The sequence below is a fragment of the Paroedura picta genome, chromosome 8, assembly GCF_049243985.1.
Source record: "Paroedura picta isolate Pp20150507F chromosome 8, Ppicta_v3.0, whole genome shotgun sequence".
Lineage (NCBI taxonomy): Eukaryota > Metazoa > Chordata > Lepidosauria > Squamata > Gekkonidae > Paroedura > Paroedura picta.
In genome coordinates this window covers 70,138,270-70,166,109 of record NC_135376.1, presented here as the reverse complement: position 1 = coordinate 70,166,109, position 27,840 = coordinate 70,138,270, and the positions used below count along the sequence as shown (strand labels likewise).

Sequence of the window (27,840 nt, the reverse complement as noted above, 5' to 3'; positions counted from 1 at the left end):
TACAATATTGAGGACTGGGGTTTCTTTGCTTTATTGAAGCAGATATTCACTTTATATAGTATGCATGAATCTATAGCATAAAATGCCACCTTGTTTTATATTTTATATAAGCCTGTGCAGCTGAAATACAGCACCATTTTACAAGTACTACTTGGTATGAACTTAACGCATTGCATCATGGGTAGTCTGGTCACAGATTGGAAACTCTACTTGATTAAACTATAAACTGAGCATGATCCAGCCGCGCATTTGCAAGCAGAAGAGGAAGATTTCCAGGGATGGAAGGCAGGGGGAAAGTTTTGGTAATTTCCCTCTTCTGCAGCAGACTTCTGATGCCCTTTTCTGCTGTCCCAGGGGTGGGGGTCCTCTGTTCCTCAGAACAAGCACTGGAGATGGGGTATTTTTTGGCTTCAGCAGGACGGTGGAAGGAGTTGATGGACATCCACAGGCTTCAGCAGGAATTTCTGGCTGTGTCAAGCCATTAATGCTTCCTTTCCTACTTGCAGATGGAAGTGAGATTTCTAGATCCCTCCCAAGATGAGATCTAAGAACCCCAGGTTATGCTAGCAGGGGCTCATGGGAATCGTAGTCCATGGACATCTGGAGAGCCACAGTTTGGCCACCCCTGCTCTAAGGCATAACCAGTGGATTCTTTAAAATCTTCCTTTCTTTGACCAGAAGATTCCTAATAATCACCAACAGTCACATAATCGCAAACAGCAAATAAAATGCTATTAATTTCAGAATGTTATGTGGCATGGGGAACTATTATCAAAGTTCAGATCTTCCCTGAGTTTCATAGTTTCATGGTTCTTTGAATCTAGGCATAAGAATAACTAGACATTTTGCTGACAGAGTTATTGGAAAAGACTTGAATATTACAGATAAATCGTTTAAAATAAACAGTGCATCTGGTCTATTTCAGCAGCGGAACAATAGCCACCGGGTCAGATTTCATTCTCTCTGTTTGTGTTTTTTCACTTTGTTTCCATTTCCTAATAACGGTTCCAGTGCTGCTCGCTACTACGCAAAGAGCACCCCCAAAGGACCACCAAGTGGGCATATTATTGAGGAAAATAATCTGAAAAATAAAAGCAAACACTACAGCCATGGTTTTCATCACAGCAACAGGCCCTGCTTTCTCTATCTGTAAAGCTTTTGTGAGGCATATCTGACCACAGAACCCAAACAGTCCGATTAATATTAAGAGAAACCGGTCTCGGCCACAATAGGGTAAACTCCACGCATCGATCACAAAAAGGGTTATGACGCATATGATTAATCCAACTATGGCATAATACCAAATAGTTAGAAAGTAGTGCACGGATTTCCCTATCTTTCTTATTATAACAAAAGCCGAAGAAGCGCATATTGCACTTACAAGAGCGGCTACCGTCCCTTTAAGATGATCCGTGTAGTTTCCTTCAATGACCTCGGCTTTGGAGCCGAACAAAAAAGGCGGCCTTGCGATAAGCGCCACTCCAGTGATTGTGAATAGTGTGAAAAAAAGGTCCCAAGGACTGTACTTCTCTTTTAGAAATATCCAGGCAAACAGGGTTGTAAAAGCCGGACTGCTGAAAGAAATCACGGTAGCATCAGCGAGGGGCATCACTTGGTATGCATAATAGAGGAGGATCATTGCACAAGAGCCAAGAAATGCTCGAAAGAAAAGAAAAATCCACTTGTCTTTTGGCCCCAGGAATCCTGTCCTGGAATAGAGAAAGAGAAGGTATTTCAAGCTGAAAGGGGGTATAAAAATGTGTCATGAACTTTCCAGATGAAATAGCAGCCTCATTTACTAATGAGGTTACCTACAGCAGGGGTAGTCAACCTGTGGTCCTCCAGATGTTCATGGACTACAATTCCATGAACATCTGGAGGACCACAGGTTGACTATCCCTGACCTACAGGACCCATTGGTGTGATCCTGCCATGTTCAGCATGTAACAACAAGGTATTCTTCAGGCCTCTATAGAAGAGGAGTTGTTTTTATATGCCACTATTCTCTACCAGGAGTCTCAAAGTGGCTTACAATCGCCTTTCCTCTCCCCACAACAGAGCCCCACCCTGTGAGGCAGATGGGGCTGAGAGAGCCCTGATATTACTGCTTGGTCAGTGCTGTGGCGAGCCCAAGGTCACCCAGCTGGCTGCATGTGGGGCAAGAGTGGGGAATCAAACCTGACTCACCAGATTAGAAGCTGCCACTCCAAACCACTACACCAAGCTGGCTCCTAACCACTACATTAAGAGGTATTCCAAGTTGCAGTGAGGAGGTGATAGCAGCATGAACCAATCTGAGCTTTGCCCAGTTAGGTGTGCAGAAGCATCATCACTTTCTCTCTGAACTGATATACTTTGCCAATGAAATTTTCCTGAGCTGTTTGTCCTCCCAGCAAGGCTTACTTCTGGTCAATAAGCTCAACCTTTTCAACTCTCTTCTGCCACAGCATGACATACCCGATGGCCAGTTAGAATCTCCTGTCCCAGGGATTGCCATCCGTGAATGAATTTTTAGCCAAGACACCATATAAGTCAGAGCAATCATAAATCAAACTGATTTTTTCCCCTTGACCTAAAGGTAAAGGTGTGCAAGCATCTTTAGGTAAAGGTAAAGGTGTGCAAGCACCGAGTCATGTCTGACCCTTGGGGTGATGCCCTCTAGCGTTTTCATGGCAGACTCAATACGGGGTGGTTTACCAGTGCCTTCCCCAGTCATTACCATTTACCCCCCAGCAAGCTGGGTACTCATTTTACCGACCTCGGAATGACGGAAGGCTGAGTCAACCTTCAGCTGGCTGCTGGGATTGAACTCCCAGCCTCATGGGCAGACAGCTTCAGACAGCATTTCTGCTGCCTTACTACTCTGCGCCACAAGAGGCTCTTTTCCCTTGGCATAGGAAAAGTAAAAGACATTTTGATGGTTCAGCATACTTCAGAAATATCAGGAACCCTAAGCACAGAAAGGCTTTTACTGCCCTACGCTTACAGACTATGCCAACGGCCTACTTGAAAGGTAGATATAGACAGATTCCAGATGAAACTAGAACCTGCATTTGTGGAGAAGACATGATTCGTTATATACTCTACTGCCCCCTTTATTCAGAGCCAAGATTCAAATTCCTGGGAAAGTTTCTTGTTAGGTACAAAAGGTACAGAGAGTCTGAGATATTATGTTTGCTATTGTAAGATTTGGACTCCTGTATAACTCATAGTGTAGCTTTATTTGCATTAGCTGCAATGAGTATTAGGAACAGATTTGCAAGACTTGATTTTATTTGATTTGGTTAAATTCTTTGTAATTGATAATAGTGACTTCATACTATATCTTGAAACTGTATTGTTTTCTTGGTTCTTGAGATGACTGATTGCTTGTTTCCATGTTTGCTATGGCTTTTGGCTATGCACAATAAATCTGACTGACACAATAAACCCCACCAGAAAAGTGGGAAGGCTTAAGCTCTCTCATCTTGCCTACTCAAACTGCATTTTAAAATTCTCTCTGAAATGAACAGTTTGTCCCAGTTGGATACTGTACATGGCAGCTCTCATTTCCCGACTGTCACACTTCTCCTGCATCAGTTTAATTCTATTTATTTATTGATTGTATAGTGTGTGTAGTGTAGCCACGGGATCTCAGTCACACTGAGAGGTGGTTTGCCAATTCCTGCTTCTGCATCATGACCCCTGGAGTTCCTTGGAGCAACTATCACCCAGACCCTTGGAGGTCTCCCATCCAAATACTAGCCAGGGTCAACCCTGCTTAGCTTTCAAGGTTTGGTAGAATCAGGCTTGCTTGGGCTATCCCTGCATACAGAGTGTGGGAGGCTAAAGGAAAAGCATCAAGAGGCTTTGTGTCAAATTTGGGACATGACAGAGAAAAGAGGCAGCTGTTGTTGGGGAGTTCACTGAAGCATCTAGAAACTGCTGGATTTCTCTCTGGGGGGTCTGATGTGGATGGTGGACCTGTTGCCCTGTAGGGGTAACTTTGTGCCTTCATCTGTGCTTTGTTTGTTTGTAAGTAAAGCAAAAGGTACAAAGCTTGATGCTAGTCTGCTGTTTTAAACTCAATTGTGTTATATGAAATTGATAAACCATTGTGATTTTGACCTGTTCCAGTTGAAATGCGCTACATGGTAATGATCTTTACCCTTTCCTCATGCAGAAGAGATAATACTCACTTGTAGTATATTAGTCCAGGAAGAACAAACGTTATTTGGAAAATACATCTTAAAGCACTGGCTTCTACTGAATGCACATCTTCAATCGTCTTCAGAAATAAAGAAACCACTGAGAAGAGGAAAGCGGACAACAATGCATAGAACAGGCCAAGCCCTGGACAGGCACATTTTTCAGTTCCTGAAACAGAATAATTGTAATTTCCAGTTAGAATGAACAATCCTTGTGTTGTATTTTTCTTTACATGCAGGCCCAGGTTTTGAATACTTTATACATTCATTGCTGTTGGATGTAATGCAATACACTTAGGGTTAATGTTTAATTTGCATTCTGGAAATGCTCAGAGGTTAAGCTAAAACTACTTTCCTAGGCAGACATAAGACTGCAGATCAAGATTTCCTATATAACCTTTAGCCTGTCAGTTGCTGAGTGGGTGGGGTGGGGTGGGATGGGGTAGGGCAGGAATAAATGCACATGTTGTCATGAGAAGAACCAAAGAACTTTTCTCTGTGACATCCTTTGGCGCCCAGTAGGTAGTATTCCATGGTGAAGATCAGGCAGGGGTTAGGGAGACTTAAAGGGAACTCTTCCATAAAATTTCTTCAGATGGAAAGATTTCCATCCATGGAGTGTGACTTCCCTGCCTCCCCATTCCTGCTGCAGCCAGAGATGCCCCCCAAAGGGCACAGGGGACATCCATGAATGGCTTGGAGACAGAGTTGGAAGCCTATCAGGAGATGAGGGGATAAGCAAAAACTGTACGCACCTCTGTACAACATAAGTTTTAGGCAGGATCTAAGCTACTTACTGTGTTGCTCTTGTTCATCATATATTCATGAAAAATCTCACGTAAGTACTGGCTTGCTGAGGTCAGAGAATGACTGCCTCATTGTGTCATCCTCAAGTATATAGTATTTACAGGTGCTTACGCAAAAGCTGTTAGTGAATCAGACTCAAGGTTTTATAAGCTAAATGTTCACTATTAGTGGAATAATGCAGTTAAACACTCACTATTAGTTGTGCCAAAAGCCTCTTGTGGTGCAGAGTGGTAAGGCAGCAGAAATGCTGTCTGAAGCTCTGCCCATGAGCCTGGGAGTTCAATCCCAGCTCAAGGTTGACTCAGCCTTCCATCTTTCCGAGGTCGGTAAAATGAGTACCCAGCTTGCTGGGGGGTAAACGGTAATGACTTGGGAAGGCACTGGCAAACCACCGTGTATTGAGTCTGCCATGAAAACGCTGGAGGGCATCACCCCAAGGGTCAGACATGACTCAGTGCTTGCGCAGAAGATACCTTTACCTTTACCTATTAGTTGTGCCATCTAATTCCACTAAATGTGCTGAGGCCACGGGGGCCAAAATAATAAATGAGCCACCCTCCTCTCCATGACTCTCTCCCCTTTCTTCTTTTATGGGGCCACACTGGTTGGCAAAAGTGGTGAGAAAGAGGCAATGCACTGGATTTTATAATGTTTTAATGTGTTGACTGAATTTTTAACACTGTGATGTTCTATTGCTTACTGTTGAAAACTGCCCCCAGCCCACTATGGGGTGGGGCAGTATAAATGCTAAATTATACATAACTAATGAATAAAGGATTACCTGAAATTCACCAAATATAATTTCTATATCGTGGGATTTCCTATTAATTTACAATGAACCATCTCGTATTAGTTACTTGAAAGTAAGCCACTGACATGAATGGCCTTAGACCAGAGGAACTTGCAATTAAATTAAAATTTAAACATTTTTATGCTACCTTCACTCCAACTCGGCCTCCCTAAAATGGCAAACCATTAAATAAAACATTAAAACCAATTTAAAAAAAAACAGTTAAAATACATAAAGAAGGAGGACGGTCACCAAGGGAATGCCAAACAAAACAGAAGAGACTTCATCCAGGAGAGGACGTCAGGAACAAAAGGAAGCAGCTGAATCTGCACAGGAATATCTTTAAACCGCCCGTGGCGCCATGGGCGCCACGGACTTCTTTAAACCGCCCATGGCGCCACGGGCGCCACGGACTATATAATTCGGTAAGGGGGGTAGAGGTGGGATTAGTCTGTGATGAGGAAGGGTCCGGATTGGACCCTTCCTCACAACAGACAATCGGAGGGACCAATCGGCAGGCGCGAAGCGCCTGCCGATTGGCCCCTCCGATTCCCAGCTCCAGGAACTGCGAGCCGCGCGCAGCATGGCTCGCAGTTCCTCCCGGCCTGACGCGGCGAGAGGCGCAAAGCGCCTCTCACCGCGTCAGGCCGCCGACCTAGGGAGCCCCTGGCAGTCGCGCGAAGCGCAGCTGCAGGGGGTTCCCTGCCTGGCGGGCTGACGCAGTGAGAGGCGCAAAGCGCCTCTCGCCGCGTCAGGCAGCCACCTGAGGGAGCCCCCGGCAGTCGCGCGAAGCGCGGCTGCCGGGGGTTCCCTGCCTGGTGGGCTTCGCGCCTCTCGCCGCGTCAGCCCGCCGCCAACGAAACAAGCTCGCCGCCGCCGACCAGCCCACCGCCGACCAGCCCACCGCCGCCGCCGACCAGCCCGCCGCCGCCGCAGACGACTAAGGTCAGGACCTAGCGCCCGCTGCATTCCCCTGCAGCGGCCTTGATTATTAGTTGTACTATAACAAGGAATCTATCCTGATAGATGCATGGCTTATTCTTTCCATCTAAAAAGAACAAATCTCTACAGGCATGAAGGCACAGATTCCCAGCCACCAGAAGAAGCCACAAATGAATCCCAAACACAGATGTGTGAGAGGTAATGTTGCCTAGTAGAAGCCGAATTCTCAGCCTGTGATCTGTTAAGGCTCTGAACCAGTAAATTAGCAGCCCAGAAGCAGGGAAAAAGTCCTCTGCAGTCATTTGGAGGTGAGGTTCGCTCACAACTTTTTCTAACTAAAAATGAAAGCAAGAGCCATACTTCCTGTAGCTAAACTGAGATTTTGTGGGGGCTTGTGGATGAGAACAGCAGTTTGGTATGGCAATCCTGTCTGTAATTTGGAATCACAACCGGAAAGCCAGGGATCAACGTTTTCATGCCGTTTGACAGCTGTGACCTCAAGGTGGCAGAATACAGACTTGTATGTATTCTCAGTTCCAAGACCAGCCACTGAAAGCAAATAGCAGGATACTCAGCATTCTCAAAAGGGCTGACACACACTGAGGGGCTCGATTCATGAACAAATATTCCTTGTTACAAAGAATAAACTATATACATGAGGGGCAAGACACCCTTTTTAAAAAGGTTAGTTTTGGCTGTCCATTTCTTTATGACCTGAACTCTCTCTCTGAACAAGTCACTTTTACATCATCTTTGCTCTCGCTCTCACCCCCCCCCACACACACACACACTAATTCCCTGAGGAGTGTTTTTCCGTACTTCCAGGCTTCACCTGACATACATCTCCACTGCCTCCTGACACCTCTGTCACTGTCTTATATTATCTATTTACATATCTACATCCTCCAGTTTTCCTCTTGGCTCAGGAAGGCTAAAAACTAACCACAAAAATGGTACATCATGATAGATAATTTTCATAACACCATTTGATACTGCTTTATAGTGCAGGGTGATGGGATTGGTGCTACTGCAAGGAATCATACCTTGGGGGACCCCTTTTCAAATTCCCACTCAGCTAGGAAACTCAGACCTTGGGCCACTCACACACATTCAGTCCATCTGACCTACTCTGCAGGGGTGTTCTGGCAAACTGGAGACAGAACTGTGCATGCTGTGCTGAGCACTTTGGAAGGCAGACAGGTAAAAGCAGACCTAATTGTTAAGGAAAGAGCACGCAAGACTTATGGGATTAGCAGAAGCCCTTTGACTCCCCGTTTAACCCGCCAGCATGACACAAAAGAGTGGAAGAAATCCACTCTAACCCACCTTCTGTTGGATGAAAGCCCTTTACAGCGGAAGTAACACGTGTTAAGCAAGCTGGAGGTCAGAGAGGTTAAAAAGCAACGAAGGGGTAGGTTTTTGGCTTCCTGTTTTCCTTGCACAATCACGTGCTGAGCGGAGACAGTAACCGGGGCTCATTCTGCACACGCTGGATAATGCACTTTCACTGTGCTTTTGCACCTAGGCTTTCCTGCGCTCCGGGCTTAACCAGGAAGTATCAACAAGCGCTGCCTCCTTTGAGCTTTTCCAAGTTGTAAAGTTAGGACAAAGGAAGAATGCACAAGCTTCTAGAAATATAGAAAGAATACTATATAAATTGGGATGAATAGCGGCGGGGAAAGGGGACGGACGGTTTCCTGACAGCGCCAAGCAGACAAGCGAAACTTCTGCCCCCCCCCCCTTCCCCCCGGCAGGCGGGCGCTCATCCTGCCCTTCGCATGCCCCGGTGCGCCCAGCCTGCCCGAAGCCAAGGAAGGTGCCCTTCGGGGAGGGAAAGAGGAGAGCGAGGCAGGCAGGAGGGGGCGGCCTCGATCGTCAGCCCCCCGGACAGGCACCGACCGCCGAGCGGGGAGCTGCCCGCGCTTCCCCTCCTGCTCACCCTCCTGCGTCCCGCCTCCGGCGCCTTCTTCGCCGTCGTTAAGGGTCTGGGCCGCTTCGCTCCGCGCCTCTTGCCCGGCCCTGGCGGGGTCCGCAGCACCTTCGCCCCCGCTCCGAGGCTGCAGCATGGAAACGCCCGGGCCGCTCGCTGCCCAACGCCGGCCGGCGAGGAGCCGGAGACTTCCTTGCGCATGTTGCCCTCCGGCCCTGGCACCGCCCCGCGACGGGCGGAGCGGAGCGCACTAATCCTTCCGAGCTGCGCCGGCCCCGGCTCCCACGAGGGTGCGCGAGTGCTCGCCCGGGTCCCGGGCAGCGCGGCCGCCGTTTCTCCCCTCCGCCCGGCGCTTTTGGGGAAGGGAATGAGGCTGCGCCGAGCCGGTTAAGGGCAATGGCCCGCGCAGTTCTCCAAAGTGTCCGGGAAAAGCGGCCCAGTGGGCGCACAAGTCGGAGTCCCTCAGCGAATGGGCACGGACGGATCTGTCCTCTGAATGTATTCAAAATCCATTCCCTCCCAGCGAGTTCTCTGCTCTAGGCGAACCAATACTCCCACCCCGTCCTAAATCTAATGCTTGGTTTTCTTCTGGGAGTCAGTTATGTGTTCTGGCCACTCAACTTTTTCTTAAGCTTTATTATAAGTGCAATATCCTGGAACAGATCTACCAGATTTCAAACTTCCAAGTGCAGTCTTGTCAAAGTAATTCGGGCCTCTGTGTGGTAGTGGAGTGGCAGTTAAAAGACAAAGACTTTTTGAAGAATGTTGAAGGCAGTACTACAGTGTTGTACAGTGCTTAAAAATATCAGGATGTTCACAACTTACTAGGTGGCTTTAGGTAAAGCACTCTTTGTCAATCTCAGACCCTTCTGAGACTGCAAAGAAAAAAATTAGTGATTGTGGTGGTTTTCTGTGCTGTGTGGTCATGATTTGGCATTTTTAGACCATGATGTTTTGCTAGGAACGGGCTGGAATCTTCCTAGGTAGGACATGGCAAGATGGGAATCTCTGCATGCCAAATATCAACTGTGATGTGAAAGTCCTAGACAAGGATGTGAAAGTCCTAGACAAGTCATCAAAATATTAGTGATATAACTTGTACAACTGAAAGAAGAACTTTTGACAATGTAGGTGGAAATGCTTTGAAGAAAAAGTGCTATACAGATGCGAAGTATCACTACAGAATCATGGAAGGGACCTCCAGGGTAATCTAGTCCAAATCCCTGCACAATGCAGGAACTCACAACTACCTGCCCTCCTATGGTGACCCAAATTTCATGCTTAAGTGATCCCTCCACCAAAAATCTCCAGAATCCAGCCTGGCCTGGAGGAAATTCACCTAGCATCCCATAGTGGCGATTAGCAATTCCATGGGTATGCAAGGAAGGGCCACAAGAGACAAACACTGGCACATCCCTTCCTGCCACCCAATCACCATCTGTCTAAATTTATAAAATCTGCATTTCTGTCAGGTGACTATCTAGCTTCTGCTTAAAAATTTCCAAAGAAGGAGAACCCACCACCTCCCGAGGAAGCCTGTATCACTGAGGAACCGCTCTGTCAGGAACTTCTTCCAGATGTTTAGCCGAAAATTCTTTTGAATTAATTTCAACCCGTTGGTTCTGGTCCGACCCTCTGGGGCAACAGAAAACAACTCTGTTCCATCTTCTATGACAGCCCTTTAAGTATTTGAAGATGGTCATCACATCACCTCTTAGTTGCCTTCTCTCCAGGCTTGTTCTTATGTGAGGTTTTTAGATTTTTATGTAAACCACTACGAGCCAGCTAGACCTGGGAGTGGTGGTCAACGTGCAAATATAAATGAATAAATCGGATTTCACTGAAATTAACCAGAAGTGCACATAATGAGAAACCTTAGTCATGTGACCCGCTGGATTGTACTTATTTGTTCATTAATATTAGACTTACTGGCTGTTGAGAATGCTCATGTTAATAATAAAATTAAATGTACACTTCACCATATCACATTTTATTAGAATTCATGAACTCATAAATATCTTATTAAAATATTACCATTTCAAAATACAAGAATGTATATTTTCAAAAAGATACCTTCTATAAAACTGCAAAAAGAGCTTAACAATATATAATAAATCAGTACAAAAACATGTGATTTAATGCACAATTTGTGAAAATACAACTTAACGATAGTCCAACCCCTCACACCTTGGCATTTTATGGAGTCTATTATTAAATGGTTCCTCACACAGAACTAGCCAGTTTGCTTAACATGGTGTAGAGATACTGTTCACCCAAGTCACCTATATAGAAGTAATACGACCGAAAAAGCCATTCTTCAAAAAAGCAAAACAAACAAGTAGTAAACAACACATAACTCAATATTAATGTTTAAACCTTATTATAAATGTGTTAACTTGGAATTAAAAACTACTGGAAAAAAATTATTTTTCCAAAATAATGCCTGTGCACATTTGGCTGAGTTAGTCCTCTGAAATCAGCAGGACGTACTTTGGTGTAAACAGATATAGCCTGCTTGGCTAGCAAAACCCAACATTACTTAAAATGCAGAGGATGGAATGTCACATTGGCAGGCCTAATGGGCTAAACCAAAAGTGAAGTACAACAAGTTTGAGTTAAGACTGCATTGCAAAGCTTTGTAGATTTACACAAATATACAAAATGATAATGCCTTATTCTTTTCGTTAAAAGTAACTATTAGGTCACAGAAAGGTGATAAAGAGTTAGTTTTTATATCCCACTTTTCACTGCCCAAAGGAATCTCAGAGCGGCTTACAATCGCATTCTCTTCTTCTCCCCACAACAGACACCCTGTGAGGCAGGTGAGACTGAGAGAGTTCAAACAGGACTGTTTTGTCAGAACAGCTCTACCAAGGCTGTAACAACCCCAAGGTCACCCAGATGGCTGCATGTGGAGGAATGTGGAATCAAATCTGCTGCTCTTAACCACTACCCCAGGGGTAGTCAACCTGTGGTCCTCCAGATGTTCATGGACTACAATTCCCATGAGTCCCTGCCAGCAAACGCTGGCAGGGGCTCATGGGAATTGTAGTCCATGGACACCTGGAGGACCACAGGTTGACTACCCCTGCACTACACCACATCACAGGATACTGTATATTTGTTAAGTTCCATCAACTTACTTCTAACTTATAGTGACCTTATGAATTGACCTCCAAGAAGTTGTATTCTTTACAGTCTTATTTCATTTATACCTTGTCTTTCTCTTCACCCGGTATCCAAAGCAGCTTACATCATTCTCTTCTCTTCCCTTTTATCCTCACAACAAACTTGTAAGGTAGGATAGGCTGATTGTGTAACTGGCCCAATGTCACCTCATGCGGTTCTAAGGCACAAATGGGGATTTGAACCTGGGTCTCCGGATACTAGTCTGAGTCTTAACCACTGCACAACACTTGCTCAGGTCTTGCAAACCAGGGCCGTGGTTCCTTGTCTGATCCCATTCCTCTCATGTCAGGTCTTCCCCTTTTCCAACTGCCTTCAAATTTTCCTAGAAGTAATTTCCCCCTGCAATAAGTCTCATTATGTGATCCTCATGGTAGTCATGTGGCCTCATGGTAGTCATTTTAGCTTCTAGGGAGAGTTCAGGCTTGGTTTCATCTAGAATAAACTTTTTTCTTTTTTTTTTCTTTTACTTTTTTTTGCAGTCCATGGTGTCTGTAAAACATTCCTCCTTCACTACATGTCAAGTGAATCTACTTTCGTCATTGTCCCAACTTTCACACCCATACATAGAAGAAGAAGAAGAAGAAGAGTTGGTTCTTATATGCCGCTTTTCCCTACCCGAAGGAGGCTCAAAGCGGCTTACAGTCGCCTTCCCATTCCTCTCCCCACATAGTGGGGGAATACATAGTGACAGGGAATACTATAGCATCAACTGTCTAGATCAGGGGCATTCGCTGGCAGGGGCTTCTGGGGATTGTAGTCCATGGACATCTGGAGGGCCGCAGTTTGACTACCCCTGGTCTAGATCTTGGGCACCAGAAAAACAAGGAACCTTTCCAAGGCAATATACTTGTGATGATGTATATATTGAATTCCAATACAATTTCTTTTATATACCAGAAGAAACAATCATAACTGTTTCTAGATTCAATATATACATTATCACAAGTATATTGCCTTGGAAATGTTCCTTGTTTTTCTGTAGATCTTGGTCACCAGCAACACACCCGTACACTTAATCTCCTTCTGATTTTTGGGATGCAGTTTGCTGTTGGGTGGATGATGGAGCTAAGGAATAGAATATCTTGAAGAATTTCAAACTCGTCATTGTCAGCCTTAAACTTATGTAATTCTTCCGCAATCATTACTTTTGTGTTCTTGATGTTGAACTGCAATCCTGCCTTGCCACTTTATGCTTTAACCTTCAACAGGAGTCATTTCAAGTCTTGGCTAGTTTCTGCCAGTAATATAGTGTGATTTCATATAATGCTCCTTCCACCAATTTTCACTCCACCATCCTCTAACTCTAATCCATCTTTCCTCATATGCACTGTGTATAGATTGAAGAGATGGGCAAAATACATTATTGTCTGGTACCTTTGCTAATCTGAAAGTATTCTGTTTCTGCATACAGTATGCTAACAGTAGCCTCTGGCCCAGAGTATAGGTTGTCCATCAAAACAGTCAGGTGTCTGTGGTCCACTCATTTATTTTAAAACCAACATTAGGTTTTCATGCTGAAGAGTTGAGAGGCATTTATTAGTATAAGTACCCAATGCTGTTTTACGCAGAGTAACGTAGAAAGATGTTTTATTTGCATTGTTTTTATTGGAATTGTATTGTATTAATGGTTGTGAGCCTCCAGAAGCCAGCTGGGCCGTAAGCAGTGGGACAGAAATCTAATAAATAAATAAAAGATTCACATAGATTCACATTACAGCTTTGCTGTAATATGTGAAAAACAAGTTGATTTTTCTCCTGAAACCCTCTCACATGCTCCAGTTATCAATGTAAACCTGCAACATGATTTCTAGTGCTGCTTCCTTTTCTGAAACCAGCTTGCACTTCTGGTACTTCTTATTCTATATATGGTAGCAGACTTCAAGCATCACTTTATTTGCATGAGAAATAGTTGCTGTATTTTGGGGTACTGGAATGTAGATTAAACATTTCAGGTCTGTGGGCTATTGTTTGGTTTTCCAAATTTGTTGACATATTGTTAGGATTTTGATGGACTTTTGTTTCTGTGGCTTAGAATAGTTCTATTGATATCCCATCTAATAGTTCTATTAATATCCCATCTACACCTGTTGATTTGTTTATCCCAATTGCTTTGAGTGCAGCTTTTGCTTGATTTCTAGAACTGCTGGTTCTTCTTCAGAAGATTCTTCTTGGAAGGAATCTGCCATCCTTTGTTCTGCTCCCATCTTTTATTTTATCCTATCCAATTAATGTATTTCTGTGTTTTACGCCTAACTGTGCTTTAAATGGTCCCTTCATTTCTTGGATCTTGTGGAATAGATCTTTGTTCTTCCTTTTTTGCTGTTCTCTTCTTTTTCCTTTCATTGATTATTATAATAGTTCGCTTTTTCTGTATGAGCCAAACACTGGAATGCTGCATTTAGATTTTTGTTTCTACTTCTGTCACCTTTTGCTTTTGTTTCTCATCAGTCTTTAGCAATTTTCAGAATGTTATCAGTCATCCACAGAGGCGTTTCATTTCATTTGACTACAGGAATAGTCTTTGCACATTGTTTATTGGTAATATCTCTGGTTTCAATCTATAGTTCTGGTTCCTGTTCACTTAAACTGAATAATGCAAATCTCTTAATTACATGGTCTTTAAACTCTTCAGGATACTATGGAGACTATATTCCAGTTATTTCAGCTGCTTTTCTACAGTAATATTACAAGGCACCAGAAATCAAATTCACTTATTTTGACCAAATGTAGAGCGTGAAACTGAACCGTTAAATGGAAAATGTTTTCCCCCTTTTCTTCTAATGTAATGAAAACCTGAGATAATATCAGTTACAGTAATTGGTAAAATCCTATTTTGGTTTTGGGGGAAAAAACACTTTTTACTAACCCTAACTTTCCTAAGGATCTGTGCCAGATTAGGAAAGTGTATTAATATGTTTTTAAACCTATGCCCTAATCCTATGTCGCTGTGATAGCACAGCAATGTATATGGGAAGGTGCAAAAAGATCTCTCACCTAGTAGTAAGCCACAGAGAACACTACATTAGCACTGCACACAATACTTCCCTGTGCCCCGACAGGATCACCAGGAATGGCTGGTCTTTGTGTGCCACAGACAGGCTATTTGTGCAAAATGTGGCAAGTAGTCCTAGAGGCTTGTCCAAGTATATATTTTGAGATTTACTTGGAGATTTTGAGATATACTTGAGATTTTGAGATACAGACATTCTTGTGTTACATCACACCCTCGTTTACAATGAATGCATCTACAGTACAAAATCTGCACCCTGTTCAGAGATTACCTGTTCACAGTGGTGTCAAGGATAGGTTTGCATGTGAAGGCACACAAGTATGAGCGGAAAAACCCATCCCAGTCCAAAATTCCTGTTCACTAGATTTAACTGTATGCTGGTTTTGTTTCTATGGACCAACAACTGTGCTCCCAGATTTAAATACAAGCAACCTGGTCCTCCCTCCCTCCCTCTTTATTTATTGTATTTTTATACCGCCTCCCATAAGGCTCAGGATTACTTATTACTACAGCTAACTACCTGGATTTCAAGGGGAGTGGCTTCTGGTGCCTCCCATCCAGAACACTTGCAAGCCCCAAGACCAAACTGCTCATCTCTACACCTAACCTTGTGGTATGATCAACAACTGAAGGCTTCCTTTGGTAAACAGCTAAATAAGCAAACAGTAAAAATGTTTTTGCAATACTATTGAGCAACAGTGTAGCAGTTGCTCTAATGATCAGAAGCAGCCATGAACACAAGTGGCCACTGTTTTCCTTTATTTAAAACAATATTTATTTAAATTGAATTTGTAAACCGCTCTCTTCACTGGAGTGCAGTAGACAAGTAACAAACTTTGGCTTTCTCTACTTGAATACAAAAAAAGTCCACTTGTTTTTTCCTTGTGTCGCTACAAATGCATTGAGAAATATGCTTTATAAAAACATGAAAAGGAAAGGAATAATGCCTTTAATACAACTAGTAAACCTCTCTGCTGCCTCCTTGCCTATTAATCCACACTCAGAAATTATAAATCCACCCAATATAAATTAGGCCCCCTCTGTAATGATTTAGCTGGTGGCTTTTAATAATATAATTTTAATCTTAAATGTATATAATAATTATGTAAAGGTAAAGGTATCCCCTGTGCAAGCACCGGGTCATGTCCGACCCTTGGGGTGATGCCCTCTAGCGTTTTCATGGCAGACTCAATACGGGGTGGTTTGCCAGTGCCTTCCCCAGTCATTACCGTTTACCCCCCAGCAAGCTGGGTACTCATTTTACCGACCTCGGAAGGATGGAAGGCTGAGTCGACCTTGAGCCGACTGCTGGGATCGAACTCCCAGCCTCATGGGCAGAGCTTCAGATAGCATGTTGCTGCATTACCACTCTGGACCACAAGAGGCTCTTAATAATTATGTAAAATTTATTAATTTGTATATTTTATGGTGGTGTTACCCACCCTGAGGTTAGAAAAGCAAAGTTGCTGATATTATATAACTTTAAAAGAAACATTTATTCTTTAAAGTTCCAATTAAAAAGAAAAAGGCGGGGGGAGAAAATATGAATTAATTTATGGAAAAGTAAAAGTAAAAATATTCTGGGTACTTTTAAAATTACTGAAGTGAACTTTGGCTTTATTAAGCACGTATGACTCTCCTATACAAAATGCTTCCTTAAATTACAAAAAATTATTTTGTTCTATTGCAATATAATTTCTTTTAAGGCTGACGGCTATAGCACTGTCATCTTGTGGGTTGGCAACACTGGTTATACTTACTCTGTAGAAGTGGAAACATGACTTGATTAAAGCATGAAGGGGGCAGGGTTCAGCCCTGCTTGTACCAATGGGGCTTTCTACTACTTGCAAAGGAAGGCATGGAATACCACTTGCCACAGCAGGCACAGGATCACCCCATGCACAGATAAGTCCTGAATCAATACCAAAATCATTTACTGTTCAAGGGGCACCATGGTAGTAAGATATGATGACACATAAGTCACTAGTATTTTTTCACCCATTTCCAGTGAGTTAAGCGGGACGCATGGATCTCTCCAAAGATTAGATTTTTTTACCATTCACACTTTTTGGGGTTTTTTTTGCAGAATTGTTTAAGAATCAGAGACAAAAGGCTGGCTAGTTTCTTGCCCTCCTTTCCCCCTTTCTGTGTAACTCTAGGTAGGCTCAGATCCTTAGCCATGCCTATTAACCATACATTACTCACAAAATCCCTTTGAACCTCCTTTGGATTTCAGCTTTTCTTATGACAGTATGTTGTATCTGCTCTGCATGGTTCTTTGGATTCTTTTGGTCCAGTTGCATGTGCAAAACCAGAAAGACTACGGGGAAATCTAATTACAAGGAATATATCTCCTCCCTTTGAGGAAGGAGATAAATACACAAATTATTTAAAATATAAGTAATACAATCATAATACTCAACTGTGTTTGAGTCATGGAATAGCAGCAAACTGGTTAAATTTCAGTTTGTTTAGCTTCTTTTGAACTTTGCCTCCATTTCCGAAGAACGGTTCCAGAGCTACTAGCTACTACGCAAAGGGCTCCCCCTACAGTCCACCAAGTGGGTATGTGACTGAGGAAAATAATTTGAAAGATAAAAGCAAATACAACATCCATGGTTTTCATTATAGAAACTGGGCCTGCTTTCTCTATTTGCAATGCTTTTGTAAGAAATATCTGGCCACCCAACCCAAACAGTCCCATTAATATTAGGAGAAATCGATCCTTGCCACAATGAGGTAAAGTCCATACATCCATTGCAAAAAGTGCTATTATGCAAACTATTAATCCAATTACTGCATAATACCAGATGGACAAAAAATAGTGTACAGATATGCCCACCTTTCTTAGGATCACGAAAGTTGAAGAAGTGCATATTGCACTAGACAAAGCTGCGATGGTCCCTTTCAGATGATCTGTGTAGCTCCCTTCAATTCCTGCGACTTTGGATCCAAACAAGAAAGGTGGCCGTGCAATCAGCACCACTCCGGTGATTGCAAACAAGGTGAAGAGGAGATCCCAAGGGCTGTATTTCTCCTTCAGAAATATCCAGGCCAGCAGTGATGTGAACACTGGACTGCTGAAAGTAATGACCGTGGCATCAGCAAGAGGCATTACTTGGAAAGCATAGTAGAGGAGAATCATTGCACTAGAGCCAAATAATCCTCGGAAGAAGAGAAAGACTCGCTTGCTTTTGGGTCCCAGAAATCCCGTCCTAAAATGACAGAGGCAGTGTCTGCATTCAGATGGCATGATACACAATGGCTAGTTTAAATCAAAGGCTATTGCACCAACCCAAGTTACAGTATTTGCTGGCGTATAAGACTACTTTTCCCCCCTGAAAAACATGCCTCCAAGTGGGGGGGGGGGTCGCCGGGTGCACTTCAGTTGGGATAGACATAGCTGCCCATAGTGGCCCATAGTACTGTAATGTAATGTAACAAACTCTATATTTTGAGTGGAAATGTTGGGGGATCGTCTTATATGCCCAGTCGTCTTATACGCCGGCAAATATGGTAGTCTATGAGATGTTTCTACTCAATGGACCATGGTGAGTTGGCTCCTTGCCTCCTAGAGACCATCCCCATGCTCTCTTGCTGTACTTGGCTTCTGGGAAAGCCTTTCTATATATGCAGTAACCTCACTACTTGCTGGCTGCAATAAATAAAAAACAAAAACAAAACAGCAAGGGAAGTTAAGCCTTTTCCACCTGCCATTCAACTAAGGATTGTCAACTCACTTCCTCCATCTAGTCACTTTATTGCATTGCCTAAAGTTATCTGGGGGTGGGGGGTGGGTTTAACACAAACACAAAATACATTATTAATGGGAGGGGGGTCTGGAAGGGAAATAACGCCCAGAAACCTTGGCTTCTCTTCCAGCTCCACCTTTTTTCTGGCTGTGGTGGCTATGCTGGTGCCCAATTTTGGGTTGCTATGGCAACAACATATATCAGGATTTGTTCCCCATGGCACAAATGGCCCAGCCTAACAAAATTACATTTATGTCAGATCCAGCCCTCATAACAAATGAATATGATACTACTGATTCCAGACTTTAAAGTAGCGGTCCCCAACCTTTCTCAGGTCAGGGACCGTGAGGGAAGAGCCGACGGCCCGGGTGCTGCGAAAACGCGTACGTGCAATTGCCGCGCATGCGTGTTTTCGCCACCAGGTGGCGCTAACGCACATGTGCGGCAACTGCGCGTGCGCGTTTTCGCCACTAGGGGCGCTAACGCACATGCACTGCAACAGCGCGCATGCATGTTTGCGTCACCGCCATGCCGGCGGCTGCGCCTGCCTCTTCCCTTCCTTCTTGCTGCCGGCGGGGGAAGGCAGGCGTGGCTGGTGGCGGCCCGCCACCGGGCCGCCACCGGGGGTTGATGACCCCTGCTTTAAAGGTCAAAACTAGCATCCTGAATTTGTCTGGAAACCAATAGGCAGCTAATGCAGCTGCTATAAGATAGGCTGTACCTGTGAAGACCAAGATATTCCAATCAGGAAGCTGCATTCTGCACAAAGGCATCTCTAAAATGCCTTCAGAGGTAGCCCTGAGTAGAGTGAATTGCGTCTATTCTAGAGGTGACCGTGAAACTGACATAGAAACACAGCAGATAGGACTAGCATATTTGGACATGAAACTGTTGGTCTCCTTGGGACACTTGAGTTGTGCTGGTGGTTTGGTGTGAAAATCAACTGCTATCCTGTGTTAGTGGAGCACCTCAGCCTTAGGATCAGAGACAAGTGCAGTGCAGATTAAGATCCCAACCGAGAGCCTGACCACTTTCCTGATGCACAGGTTATTCCTGAATCTGGCCCCTAATAAACATTTCTGCAGAGTCAAAGCCTTCACCAGAGTGCATTTTAACTTCCTGCCTTGGGAATCAACCACTTCTATGATCTGTCTATGGTTTGTACACCCAGTCTTAGCTATGGTAGATTGTTGGGTGTGAGGAAAATGAGGGAAACAAGGAGGTCTGTTCAAAGGTCATTGTGAAGTAGAGCCCTTGGGGGTACGTGGGGCTGAGAGAGCTCTGTGAGAACTGTGACTGACCCACATGGCTGCATGTGGAGAGTGGGGAATCAAACCTGGCTCTCCAGATTAGAGTCTGTCCCTCTTAACCATTATACCACACTAGCTCTCTCAAAGGAGAATGCCTGCCAATGGAGATCAAAGGAAGCAGTGTTTTGTCTCTGCCACCTGTCTCCAGGGGACAAATCATTCATCAGTCAAGGATGCCCTCCTCCTTTGGTGCCATTTCAGCTGATATTAAGCACCCAGTACTGTTTATAATCCACTCTTAGATCCCGATTCTAAATACATTTTCTTCACATTTAGATTTTAACAAGACTGGCATCCGAACACTTGTATTTAGTAAAAAAGCTATGTAATATATATAGCATGTTTTGTGTGAAAAATTAAATATAACGCCCCAAATACATACAAATATTCAGAAATCAGAATCTTGGTCCAACATGGTCAATATTGTTTACTCAGGCTGGTACTCAGACTGGCTTTCCAGAGTCTCAGGGTGAGGTTCATCAGATCACCTATAACCTAGTCCTTTTAACTGGAGATATAAGAGACTGAACCTGGGACCTTTTGCATGCCAAGCCAATGCTCTACCACTGCAGCATGGCCCTTCAGGCTTGTAGGGATCTGGGGATATCTTGAGAGCCAGCTTGGTGTCATGGTTAAGAGTGGTAGCCGCTGATCTGGAGAATGGGGTTTCATTCCTTCATATGTAGCCAGCTGGCTGACCTTGGGTCAGTCACAGTTTTCTCAGAGTTCTCTCAGCTTCACCTACTTCACAGGGGATCCATCATAGGGAGAGCAAGGGCAGGCAATTGTAAGCTACTATGAGAATCCTTTGGTTAGTAAAAAGCAGGGTATAAAAAAAGTCTTCTTCTTAATTGCACAAAGGCGCTCTCAAGTTCCAAAAGTGACACACTTCTCCAGGACCAGCTTATATGACATGATACTATTTCATGTCTGCTGCAAAACATTATTGGTCTTAAAGGTGCCAATGGACTCTAAATTTGTTCTGCAAAAGGCATATGTCACAGAGAATGACTAATGTTTTGACTGCTTTAACATAACGTCACTATTTACCTGACACAATCTAATTGCCCTAATCTATAGTGTATTTTTCTTACCCTTTTCTCATAGAGAAGGCATAATACTCACTTGCAGTATATTATACCTGGAAGAACAAACACCATTTGGAAAATACATCTAAAGGCACTGACTTCTACTGCATGCACATCTTCAATCATCTTCAGAAACAAAGAAGCCACTGAGAAGAAGAAGGCGGACAGCACGGTATAGAACAGACCAAGTCCTGGACAGGGTGTTTTGGAGTTAATTTCTGTAACAAAAGGATTACAATTTCCACTTAGCAACTGTAGTTAAACTGGTAGTTTCTTGACTGTAAAATATCTTTATGCATGCCTTGAACAATTAACTCTGAGCAGGAAAAGAAACAAAAACTCTACTTTGATGCCTGATTGAAAGTAGTAATAGCAATTTTTGATTGATTGAAAGGATGTTAAAAGACTTGTGTAACCATGAGGCCATTATGTTTTAAGTGATATTATATTCCCCATTAAATCTCTTTATTACTGGATATTATATATTGACCAACTATGCATGGCAGATACCATGCCTTGCCGCCAGCAGTTTCTGGCCATGGGGCAGTATACCCTGCTGCTTCGTGTGTACTGGTGGGGGAAGATTTCCCCCACTCGACACAGTCTGTCCTGGCTTTTCGTGTGCACACAAGCTGGGGCAGAAAAGTTCCACTGCACCTTGCTGCAACAGCGGTGACAGGGAGGCGGGGTTTCACAACGCTATCCCACCATTGTGGGAATGAAAAAAATGCCCAGCTCCACAGCACCTCGAAGCACCATGGAGCCAACCGGGCATTGTGTGTCCCTGCTGAGACACTGTTGGCGGAGGTGCAATCAGGCCTGGAAAACCCGGCTCTTTCCTGTATGCACGGGATTGGCTCAGCATGGCCGCCGATGGTGCCTGCGTTACAAAAAGGCGCAGGCCATCGGAGGCCCTAAAGTGGGCCAGGCTGATCGTGACGTCCTGCGTCAGCAGAAACGTGCCCTGCTGCCATGCGAGGGCAGGCCTGCCTGGCTTATCCCATAGTCATTTATTGGATATATACAGTGGGATTGACTACCAAGGGTGTCAAAACTGTGGCCATAGTTTCAACACCCCTAGACTAGACTGAGTCCCAGCACAGATCTGAAAATTATTTTTGTCACATTCCTTTTTCTTTGTACTGTCTCAGGGCGTGATCAGTACATTAACAACAGCTCAAAGGAAATATCAATATTTCCCACAATATAAAATGTGCTGAAATTAATGGATTATCTGCAGTTTTAATGCTCAAAATTTGAGAAGTATAGGCCACACACACTGTACATTCCTGTAACACAAGTGTCCTTCAATAATTTACAGTCAAGAGTAAAGGCCAAATCAAGGGTCAGCAGAACCATATCTTCAAATGCTATCTTTTCCTGTTATATTTTGAAGTGAAAGTGGGGTTATCATTTAAGAAGTGACAGAAAGAAACACAAGTTGCTGACATCTCCCTGTCCCTCAAGCACCTTTTCCTTCCCTTCAGGCTCAAGAGATCATAATTTATCATGGTATGGAGAAAAGCAACATAGGACAGAAAGAGAGAGAGAGTGCATGGTTCTTGCATCCAACTGACTTTTAATACATATCTCCTACCACTTGATTGGAGTATATCTATGTTTAACAGTGATATGGGGTTGAGAATTTTCCAAAAGAAAAAATGCTGGAAATGTTCAACCCCACAAAGGTAAATACGGTGTAAAGGGCTGTTGTGCTGTAAATTCACCATGTTAGATGGGATTAATATGGAATATGAAGCATGGATAAACCACAGTGCTTGTTCACGGTCGAGGCTTGTACCTGGTATATTTGCCTTCTTCTGATAACATTATTTAAATTGTCTGTTTACATGTGCATATAAATTTTTCCTGAAAACCCTACATCGCTGATACCTAAACATATAGGTTAGCTGTCATGAGTAGCTTACTATCCCAATTAAAAAACATTGATTTCAGTACCTATCCAGCTTCTTCAACTACCAAGAATACCCAAACTTAACTGTTAAAAGCTGAGTTTTTTTCAGAAATATATTAACAAAATTTAAAGGCCCATATTTTCACAGAAAACATAAGAATGTATTTAAAAGGTGTTCAATCTGAAAGCTTGAAGCATATGCACATAACGTTTTTAAATCCAATCTGTTCTTGGAAGTAAAATCATTTTCCCTTCTAATTTGTAGTTCAGCTTTTAACAGAGCTCCATGACATTTACTCTTAATAGACTAAAATTGGTTTTGATCTCTTGTTACTGCTTCATTCTAGTCACATTATATAATACCCACACTAATTGGCATTTTTAATCTTAAATGGAAAATAACAAGATGTAACATGGACTGTGGCAGTCACAAAGCTGTTCTGATCCACAGACTGAAGAACAAGAACAGATCATCTATACTTTCCCAGTTAATTACCCAGGAATAAAGTGCCAAACTCATCAAGGTGGGCCAGGATCCAAAGAACCATGCAAGTACTTCTCCACTCAACAACCCCCACTCTGCCATATGGCAAAAAAACGTTTCAAACAAAAAGCATGTTCAGCATCAGTTTGACATTGGACGGCTGACTCTTCCAAGAACCATGTTTATACTACACAGAAAACACATCATTTGATTTTAGCACGAACAATGGACTATTGTTCGAAAGTGATTTCTGTTTCTAAAGTGTTATTAAAACAAAAAATACTCAGCATTATTAATGCTCAACTTTCACAGTACAATAATTTAATGTGTTTGCGAACAGTGATCTTAAGATTTTACTGTCAACATTAAGTAAACTGATAAGTGGATCCCAGGCCATAAGGTTCTTTAAAGGAGAGCACTAGCATTTTAAACTGAGTCTAGAAGCAAACTGACAGGCAAGGAAGCCACATTAATATTGTCATAATAGGAACACAATAATTAGTCCAAGTCAGCAGAATTTGTATTCAATTAAGTTTCCAAGCTATCCCCAAGGGCAATCCCAGTTGGAACATGTTACAGGTAGTCTAGGGTAGTCAACCTGTGGTCCTCCAGATGTCCATGGACTACAATTCCCATGAGCCCCTACCAGCTGGCAGGGGCTCATGGGAATTGTAGTCCATGGACATCTGGAGGACCACAGGTTGACTACTCCTGCTCTAGAGGTTATAAACTGCATACATGAATGTAGCCAGCTGATACTGGGAGGGAAGACCATTTTTGGATAAGACTACAGAAAGTGCTCCTGCCAACTTGTTTTTCTGTTGGCAAGACCGGTGCTGAGTTAGCCCCAAACTCTTCACTAATGACAGCCAAATCCATCTAAAGTTAGCAACTGATTAATCTCCAGGACAGCAGCTTTCCAAATATCACCTGTTTAGTCTGAATCCATAAAGAAGATATTTATAATCTAGTAACAGAACAAGATTTGTCTGTGGGCTTAAGTTTACATGCTACAATATTGTCTGCTGAAAGCACTGCTGCAGCAAACAAAAAGTTAAGTTTGTGTAATTCTCCTAAAACTCCAAGGACAACATAATTAGATAACATTCATAAGGCCATTTCATATATAACAGGCTACCATATAATCAAGTTAGCTTTTTTAACCCATGAGCATGATTAGATTACAACTAGACTTGCATAACAGATTACGGGATGAGACCTCGGTCGGCTGCTTACAAATAATTCATGGGGCAGACATCTACCTCATAGAGCTATTGCAGGGACAATATGAGAGGAGAATCATATAAGAAGTCCTTCAGTCCTTAGAAATCTATATAGCTCTAAGAGTAAACAAAAGAGAATGCACAAATTCTATTCTGGAACAAAAGATTTTTGCTAACCGAACATTTGCTATCATCTTAGGTCTAGAAAGCCATAATATAAAACTAATTATGTATTTAGAAGATTCAGATGGGTAGCTATACAGATGGGTAGCTGTGTTGATCTGATGCAATATAACAGAAGTTATGTTTGAACACACTTTTGTTCAATTCTGTATTTGTTACTTCTTCAAAAATCTCTGTCACACAGGTTATGTACCCTGAGAGTTTATTGCTTATTGACTTCATGTATACATGGCCTTTCTTCACAATGGGGACCCCAAGCAGTTTACATTGTTCCCTCACCCTCATTTTACCCTAACAACAACCCTGCAAGACAGTGTGACAGGCCCAAGCTCACATAGCAAGGCTGGGGCTTCCAACATGGGTCTCCCAGACCTTAGTCTAAGGCTCCCCAACCTTTCTGAGCCTCTGAGTACCCTGAAATTCTAATGCAGGGGGATGATCACCACCACAAAATGGCTGTCATGGAAGGCTGCCTTAAACACAAATACAGGGGAAGTTCAGTGGCAGGCGGAAAGGGAGGCAATTTCAAAAAGACAGTGGGGAAAAGAGAATAAAACCAACAGTGATGGTAGCGGCCACTGAAACAACCACCTGGTCTGCTCAGGCGGCCATGGGTGCCTTCCATCCTGGCCACTTACAAACCACTTCTGGATCCTGACCCACAGTTGGAAAGCCACTTATGTATTTATTAAGGAGTAATACGCCATGTTAAGCAACCGTCAGGCCGCAGAGGTTAAAAAGGACTTAAAGGGCTCTAAGCTGTGGAGAGGGATTCAGGGTTAATCAGGGCAGGCTAATCACGAGTGAGCGCGTCCCTTCTGTCGCTTTTTAAAGGTGTAAACTTAAGACAAAGAATGTCCGTGTGCGCATATATATATATATCTACATACACAAACACACATGCATATGTATCTATATGAGCTCGGAGTAGGAGTGTCAGGAATAGAGAGAAGAGAGGTAAAAGGAAACTGAGGAGAACCAGGCTTAAGGTTCCCTGACAGACAGGCATTGAGGAGAGCTGGACCTCCCGGGCTCCCCCTGCAGGCGGGCGCTCATCGTGCCCTTCGCCTGCCCGGGGCCAAGGAAGGTGCCCTTCGGGGAGGGAAAGACGAGAGCGGGGCAGGAAGGAGCCGACTTCGCCAACCCGCCGTCCTCACCCACCGGGCGCCCTTCCGCCGAGGCAGCGGGAGCAGCAGCAGCACCGGCGGCGGCACAAGCGGGCGTCCGGCTGGGCAGCGTCCGCCGCTTCCCTCTCGCGCGCCCGGGAGTGGCCGGTCAGGCCGGCATCTTCTTCTTCGCCGCCGCCGCCGCCGCCGCCGAGCTCCCGGGCCGCCTCAATCCACACGCCTTGCCCGGCCCTGGCGGGGTCGGCGGCCGCCTCGTCCCCGCTCTCAGGCTGCCCCATGAGCGCTCCCGCCCGCGCCGCTCCCTCGCTTGCAACTCCCGGCCGGCGTGGAGCCGGCGACTTCCCTGCGCATGCGGCCCTCCGGCCCTGGCGCCGCCCCGCTCCCCCGGAGAGGCGGGAGAAAATCTCCTGAGGCGCCCCACCCGGGCAGACGGGAGGGCAGCTCTTTAGTCTGCCCGGCGTGTTTGGGGAAGGAGATGAGGCGGCTCCGTGCTTGAGGGAGGCCGCCTGTGAAGGGAATACATGATGCGCTTGCGCCCAGTGGTGTTCAAATGGGATCCAGTTCTAAATTCGAATCCTAAAGCAACAGTATGAGTGGAGTTTATCGAGCATGGCCATGGATCGTCGTAATAATATAAAACGTTAACCGTATAAAACAAATACATTAAATATGCAATGTGCAATACAAAGTTCAGATTGAAACAAAGATACCAGAGAAATACATTATTGTAACAAAACAACGCTAAAGTAAGACCAAGAAACCCATGATTTCATGAGACTTTTAGTTTATTATTGGGTTTATATTCTGCCCTGCCTTGGGATACTCAGGGTGGATTAAATATTTCGGTTAATACAAATCCCTGTAAAACTTATAAAATAGCAGTTAAAACAATTCTATGATTTGTGATAATAAATGCAATATTTAATAGTTGATATTGACCGCTGTGCTTTCTCCATGGTGGTGGTGCTGGGGAGATATTCAAAGCTGTAACACAAGTTTTCAGTCAGGTGGGGGTGGGCAGTGAGGCCAGCAGTTCTGATATTACTGGTGTTTCTTCTAGCCTCAACCATAGAACCGGAGGAACAGCTCTGCCTGGAATGCCCTGCAGAACTGGCAAAGGTCCCATAGGGCTCTAATCTCATCAGGTAGTGCTAGGGCCTGGTTTCCTTAGAGCTGGAGTCTGTAAGCAGATTTTTATTGCTTGAACATGTTTCCAAAACTTTTGTTTGCTTGGCTCGTTGCTTCCTGCTAAAATTAGTATTTGATAAGCTAGCTAGGTTCAAGCTTGTTACAAATTAGACCATTTGAGGCAATCAACTGTCAATTGCCTGCCTCATGTAGGGATGCCAGTCTCCAGGTAGGACCTGGAGATTCCCCAGAATCGTACCTCATTTCCAGACAAGATAAGTTTCCCTGAGGAAAATGCATGCCATGGAGGGTGGACTCAATGGCATTGTACCCAACCGAGATCCCTATCTTCAAGCTTCATCCACAAATTTCCAGGAGTTTCCCAACAAAAATTTGGCAACACTATGCCCACATCCCCTGCCAGCGGCCAGGATTGGCAGCCCTGCCCAACTGCAATATCAAGATAACGACCCCCAGAATGAAGGCATTTATTTAAATCCCATGTCATTTGCAGAAGTTTAAAACAACATATGATTCCAGGCAGTCTGGAGCCTCAGCACTTAACTGCTTGAAAGGAGCCTGAGTTCTGGGTCAATTTTCTGATACTTCCTGAAAGTCTTCTGAGTAGCTCCAGATACTTTTAAAGCCAGTATTATTACCTCCTCTCAAGATTCACTCTAAAGTCTGTCTCCTTCAGACCCTGAAAAGGCTAGGCCAAGGGAAGGGGTTTGTAGGTTGTGGTACCCTCATGCTGCTGCTTTTGTACTTCCTGTGG

At 44.0% G+C, this 27,840-nt stretch overlaps 1 protein-coding gene across 6 annotated transcripts; it reads right to left on the bottom strand.

Moving 5' to 3' along the window:
• LOC143843734 (solute carrier family 35 member G1-like) lies at positions 1 to 26,509 on the bottom strand. 6 transcript variants are annotated; one of them, XM_077350293.1, is made up of 4 exons: positions 25,972 to 26,503; positions 21,043 to 21,223; positions 17,698 to 18,070; positions 10,639 to 13,521 (listed from the first exon to the last, which is right to left on the bottom strand). In XM_077350293.1, exons 1-4 carry the CDS (start codon positions 26,213 to 26,215, stop codon positions 13,330 to 13,332), a joined length of 990 nt encoding a protein of 329 aa, XP_077206408.1. In that variant the 5' UTR covers positions 26,216 to 26,503; the 3' UTR covers positions 10,639 to 13,329. The 6 variants fall into 6 exon arrangements, with proteins under 6 accessions (XP_077206403.1, XP_077206405.1, XP_077206408.1 ...); XM_077350288.1 differs by lacking the exons at positions 10,639 to 13,521; positions 17,698 to 18,070; positions 21,043 to 21,223 and adding exons at positions 1 to 1,709; positions 4,179 to 4,356 and having other exon boundaries at positions 25,972 to 26,483; XM_077350290.1 differs by lacking the exons at positions 10,639 to 13,521; positions 17,698 to 18,070; positions 21,043 to 21,223; positions 25,972 to 26,503 and adding exons at positions 1 to 1,709; positions 4,179 to 4,356; positions 8,666 to 8,884.
• Positions 26,510 to 27,840: the final 1,331 nt, after the last annotated feature.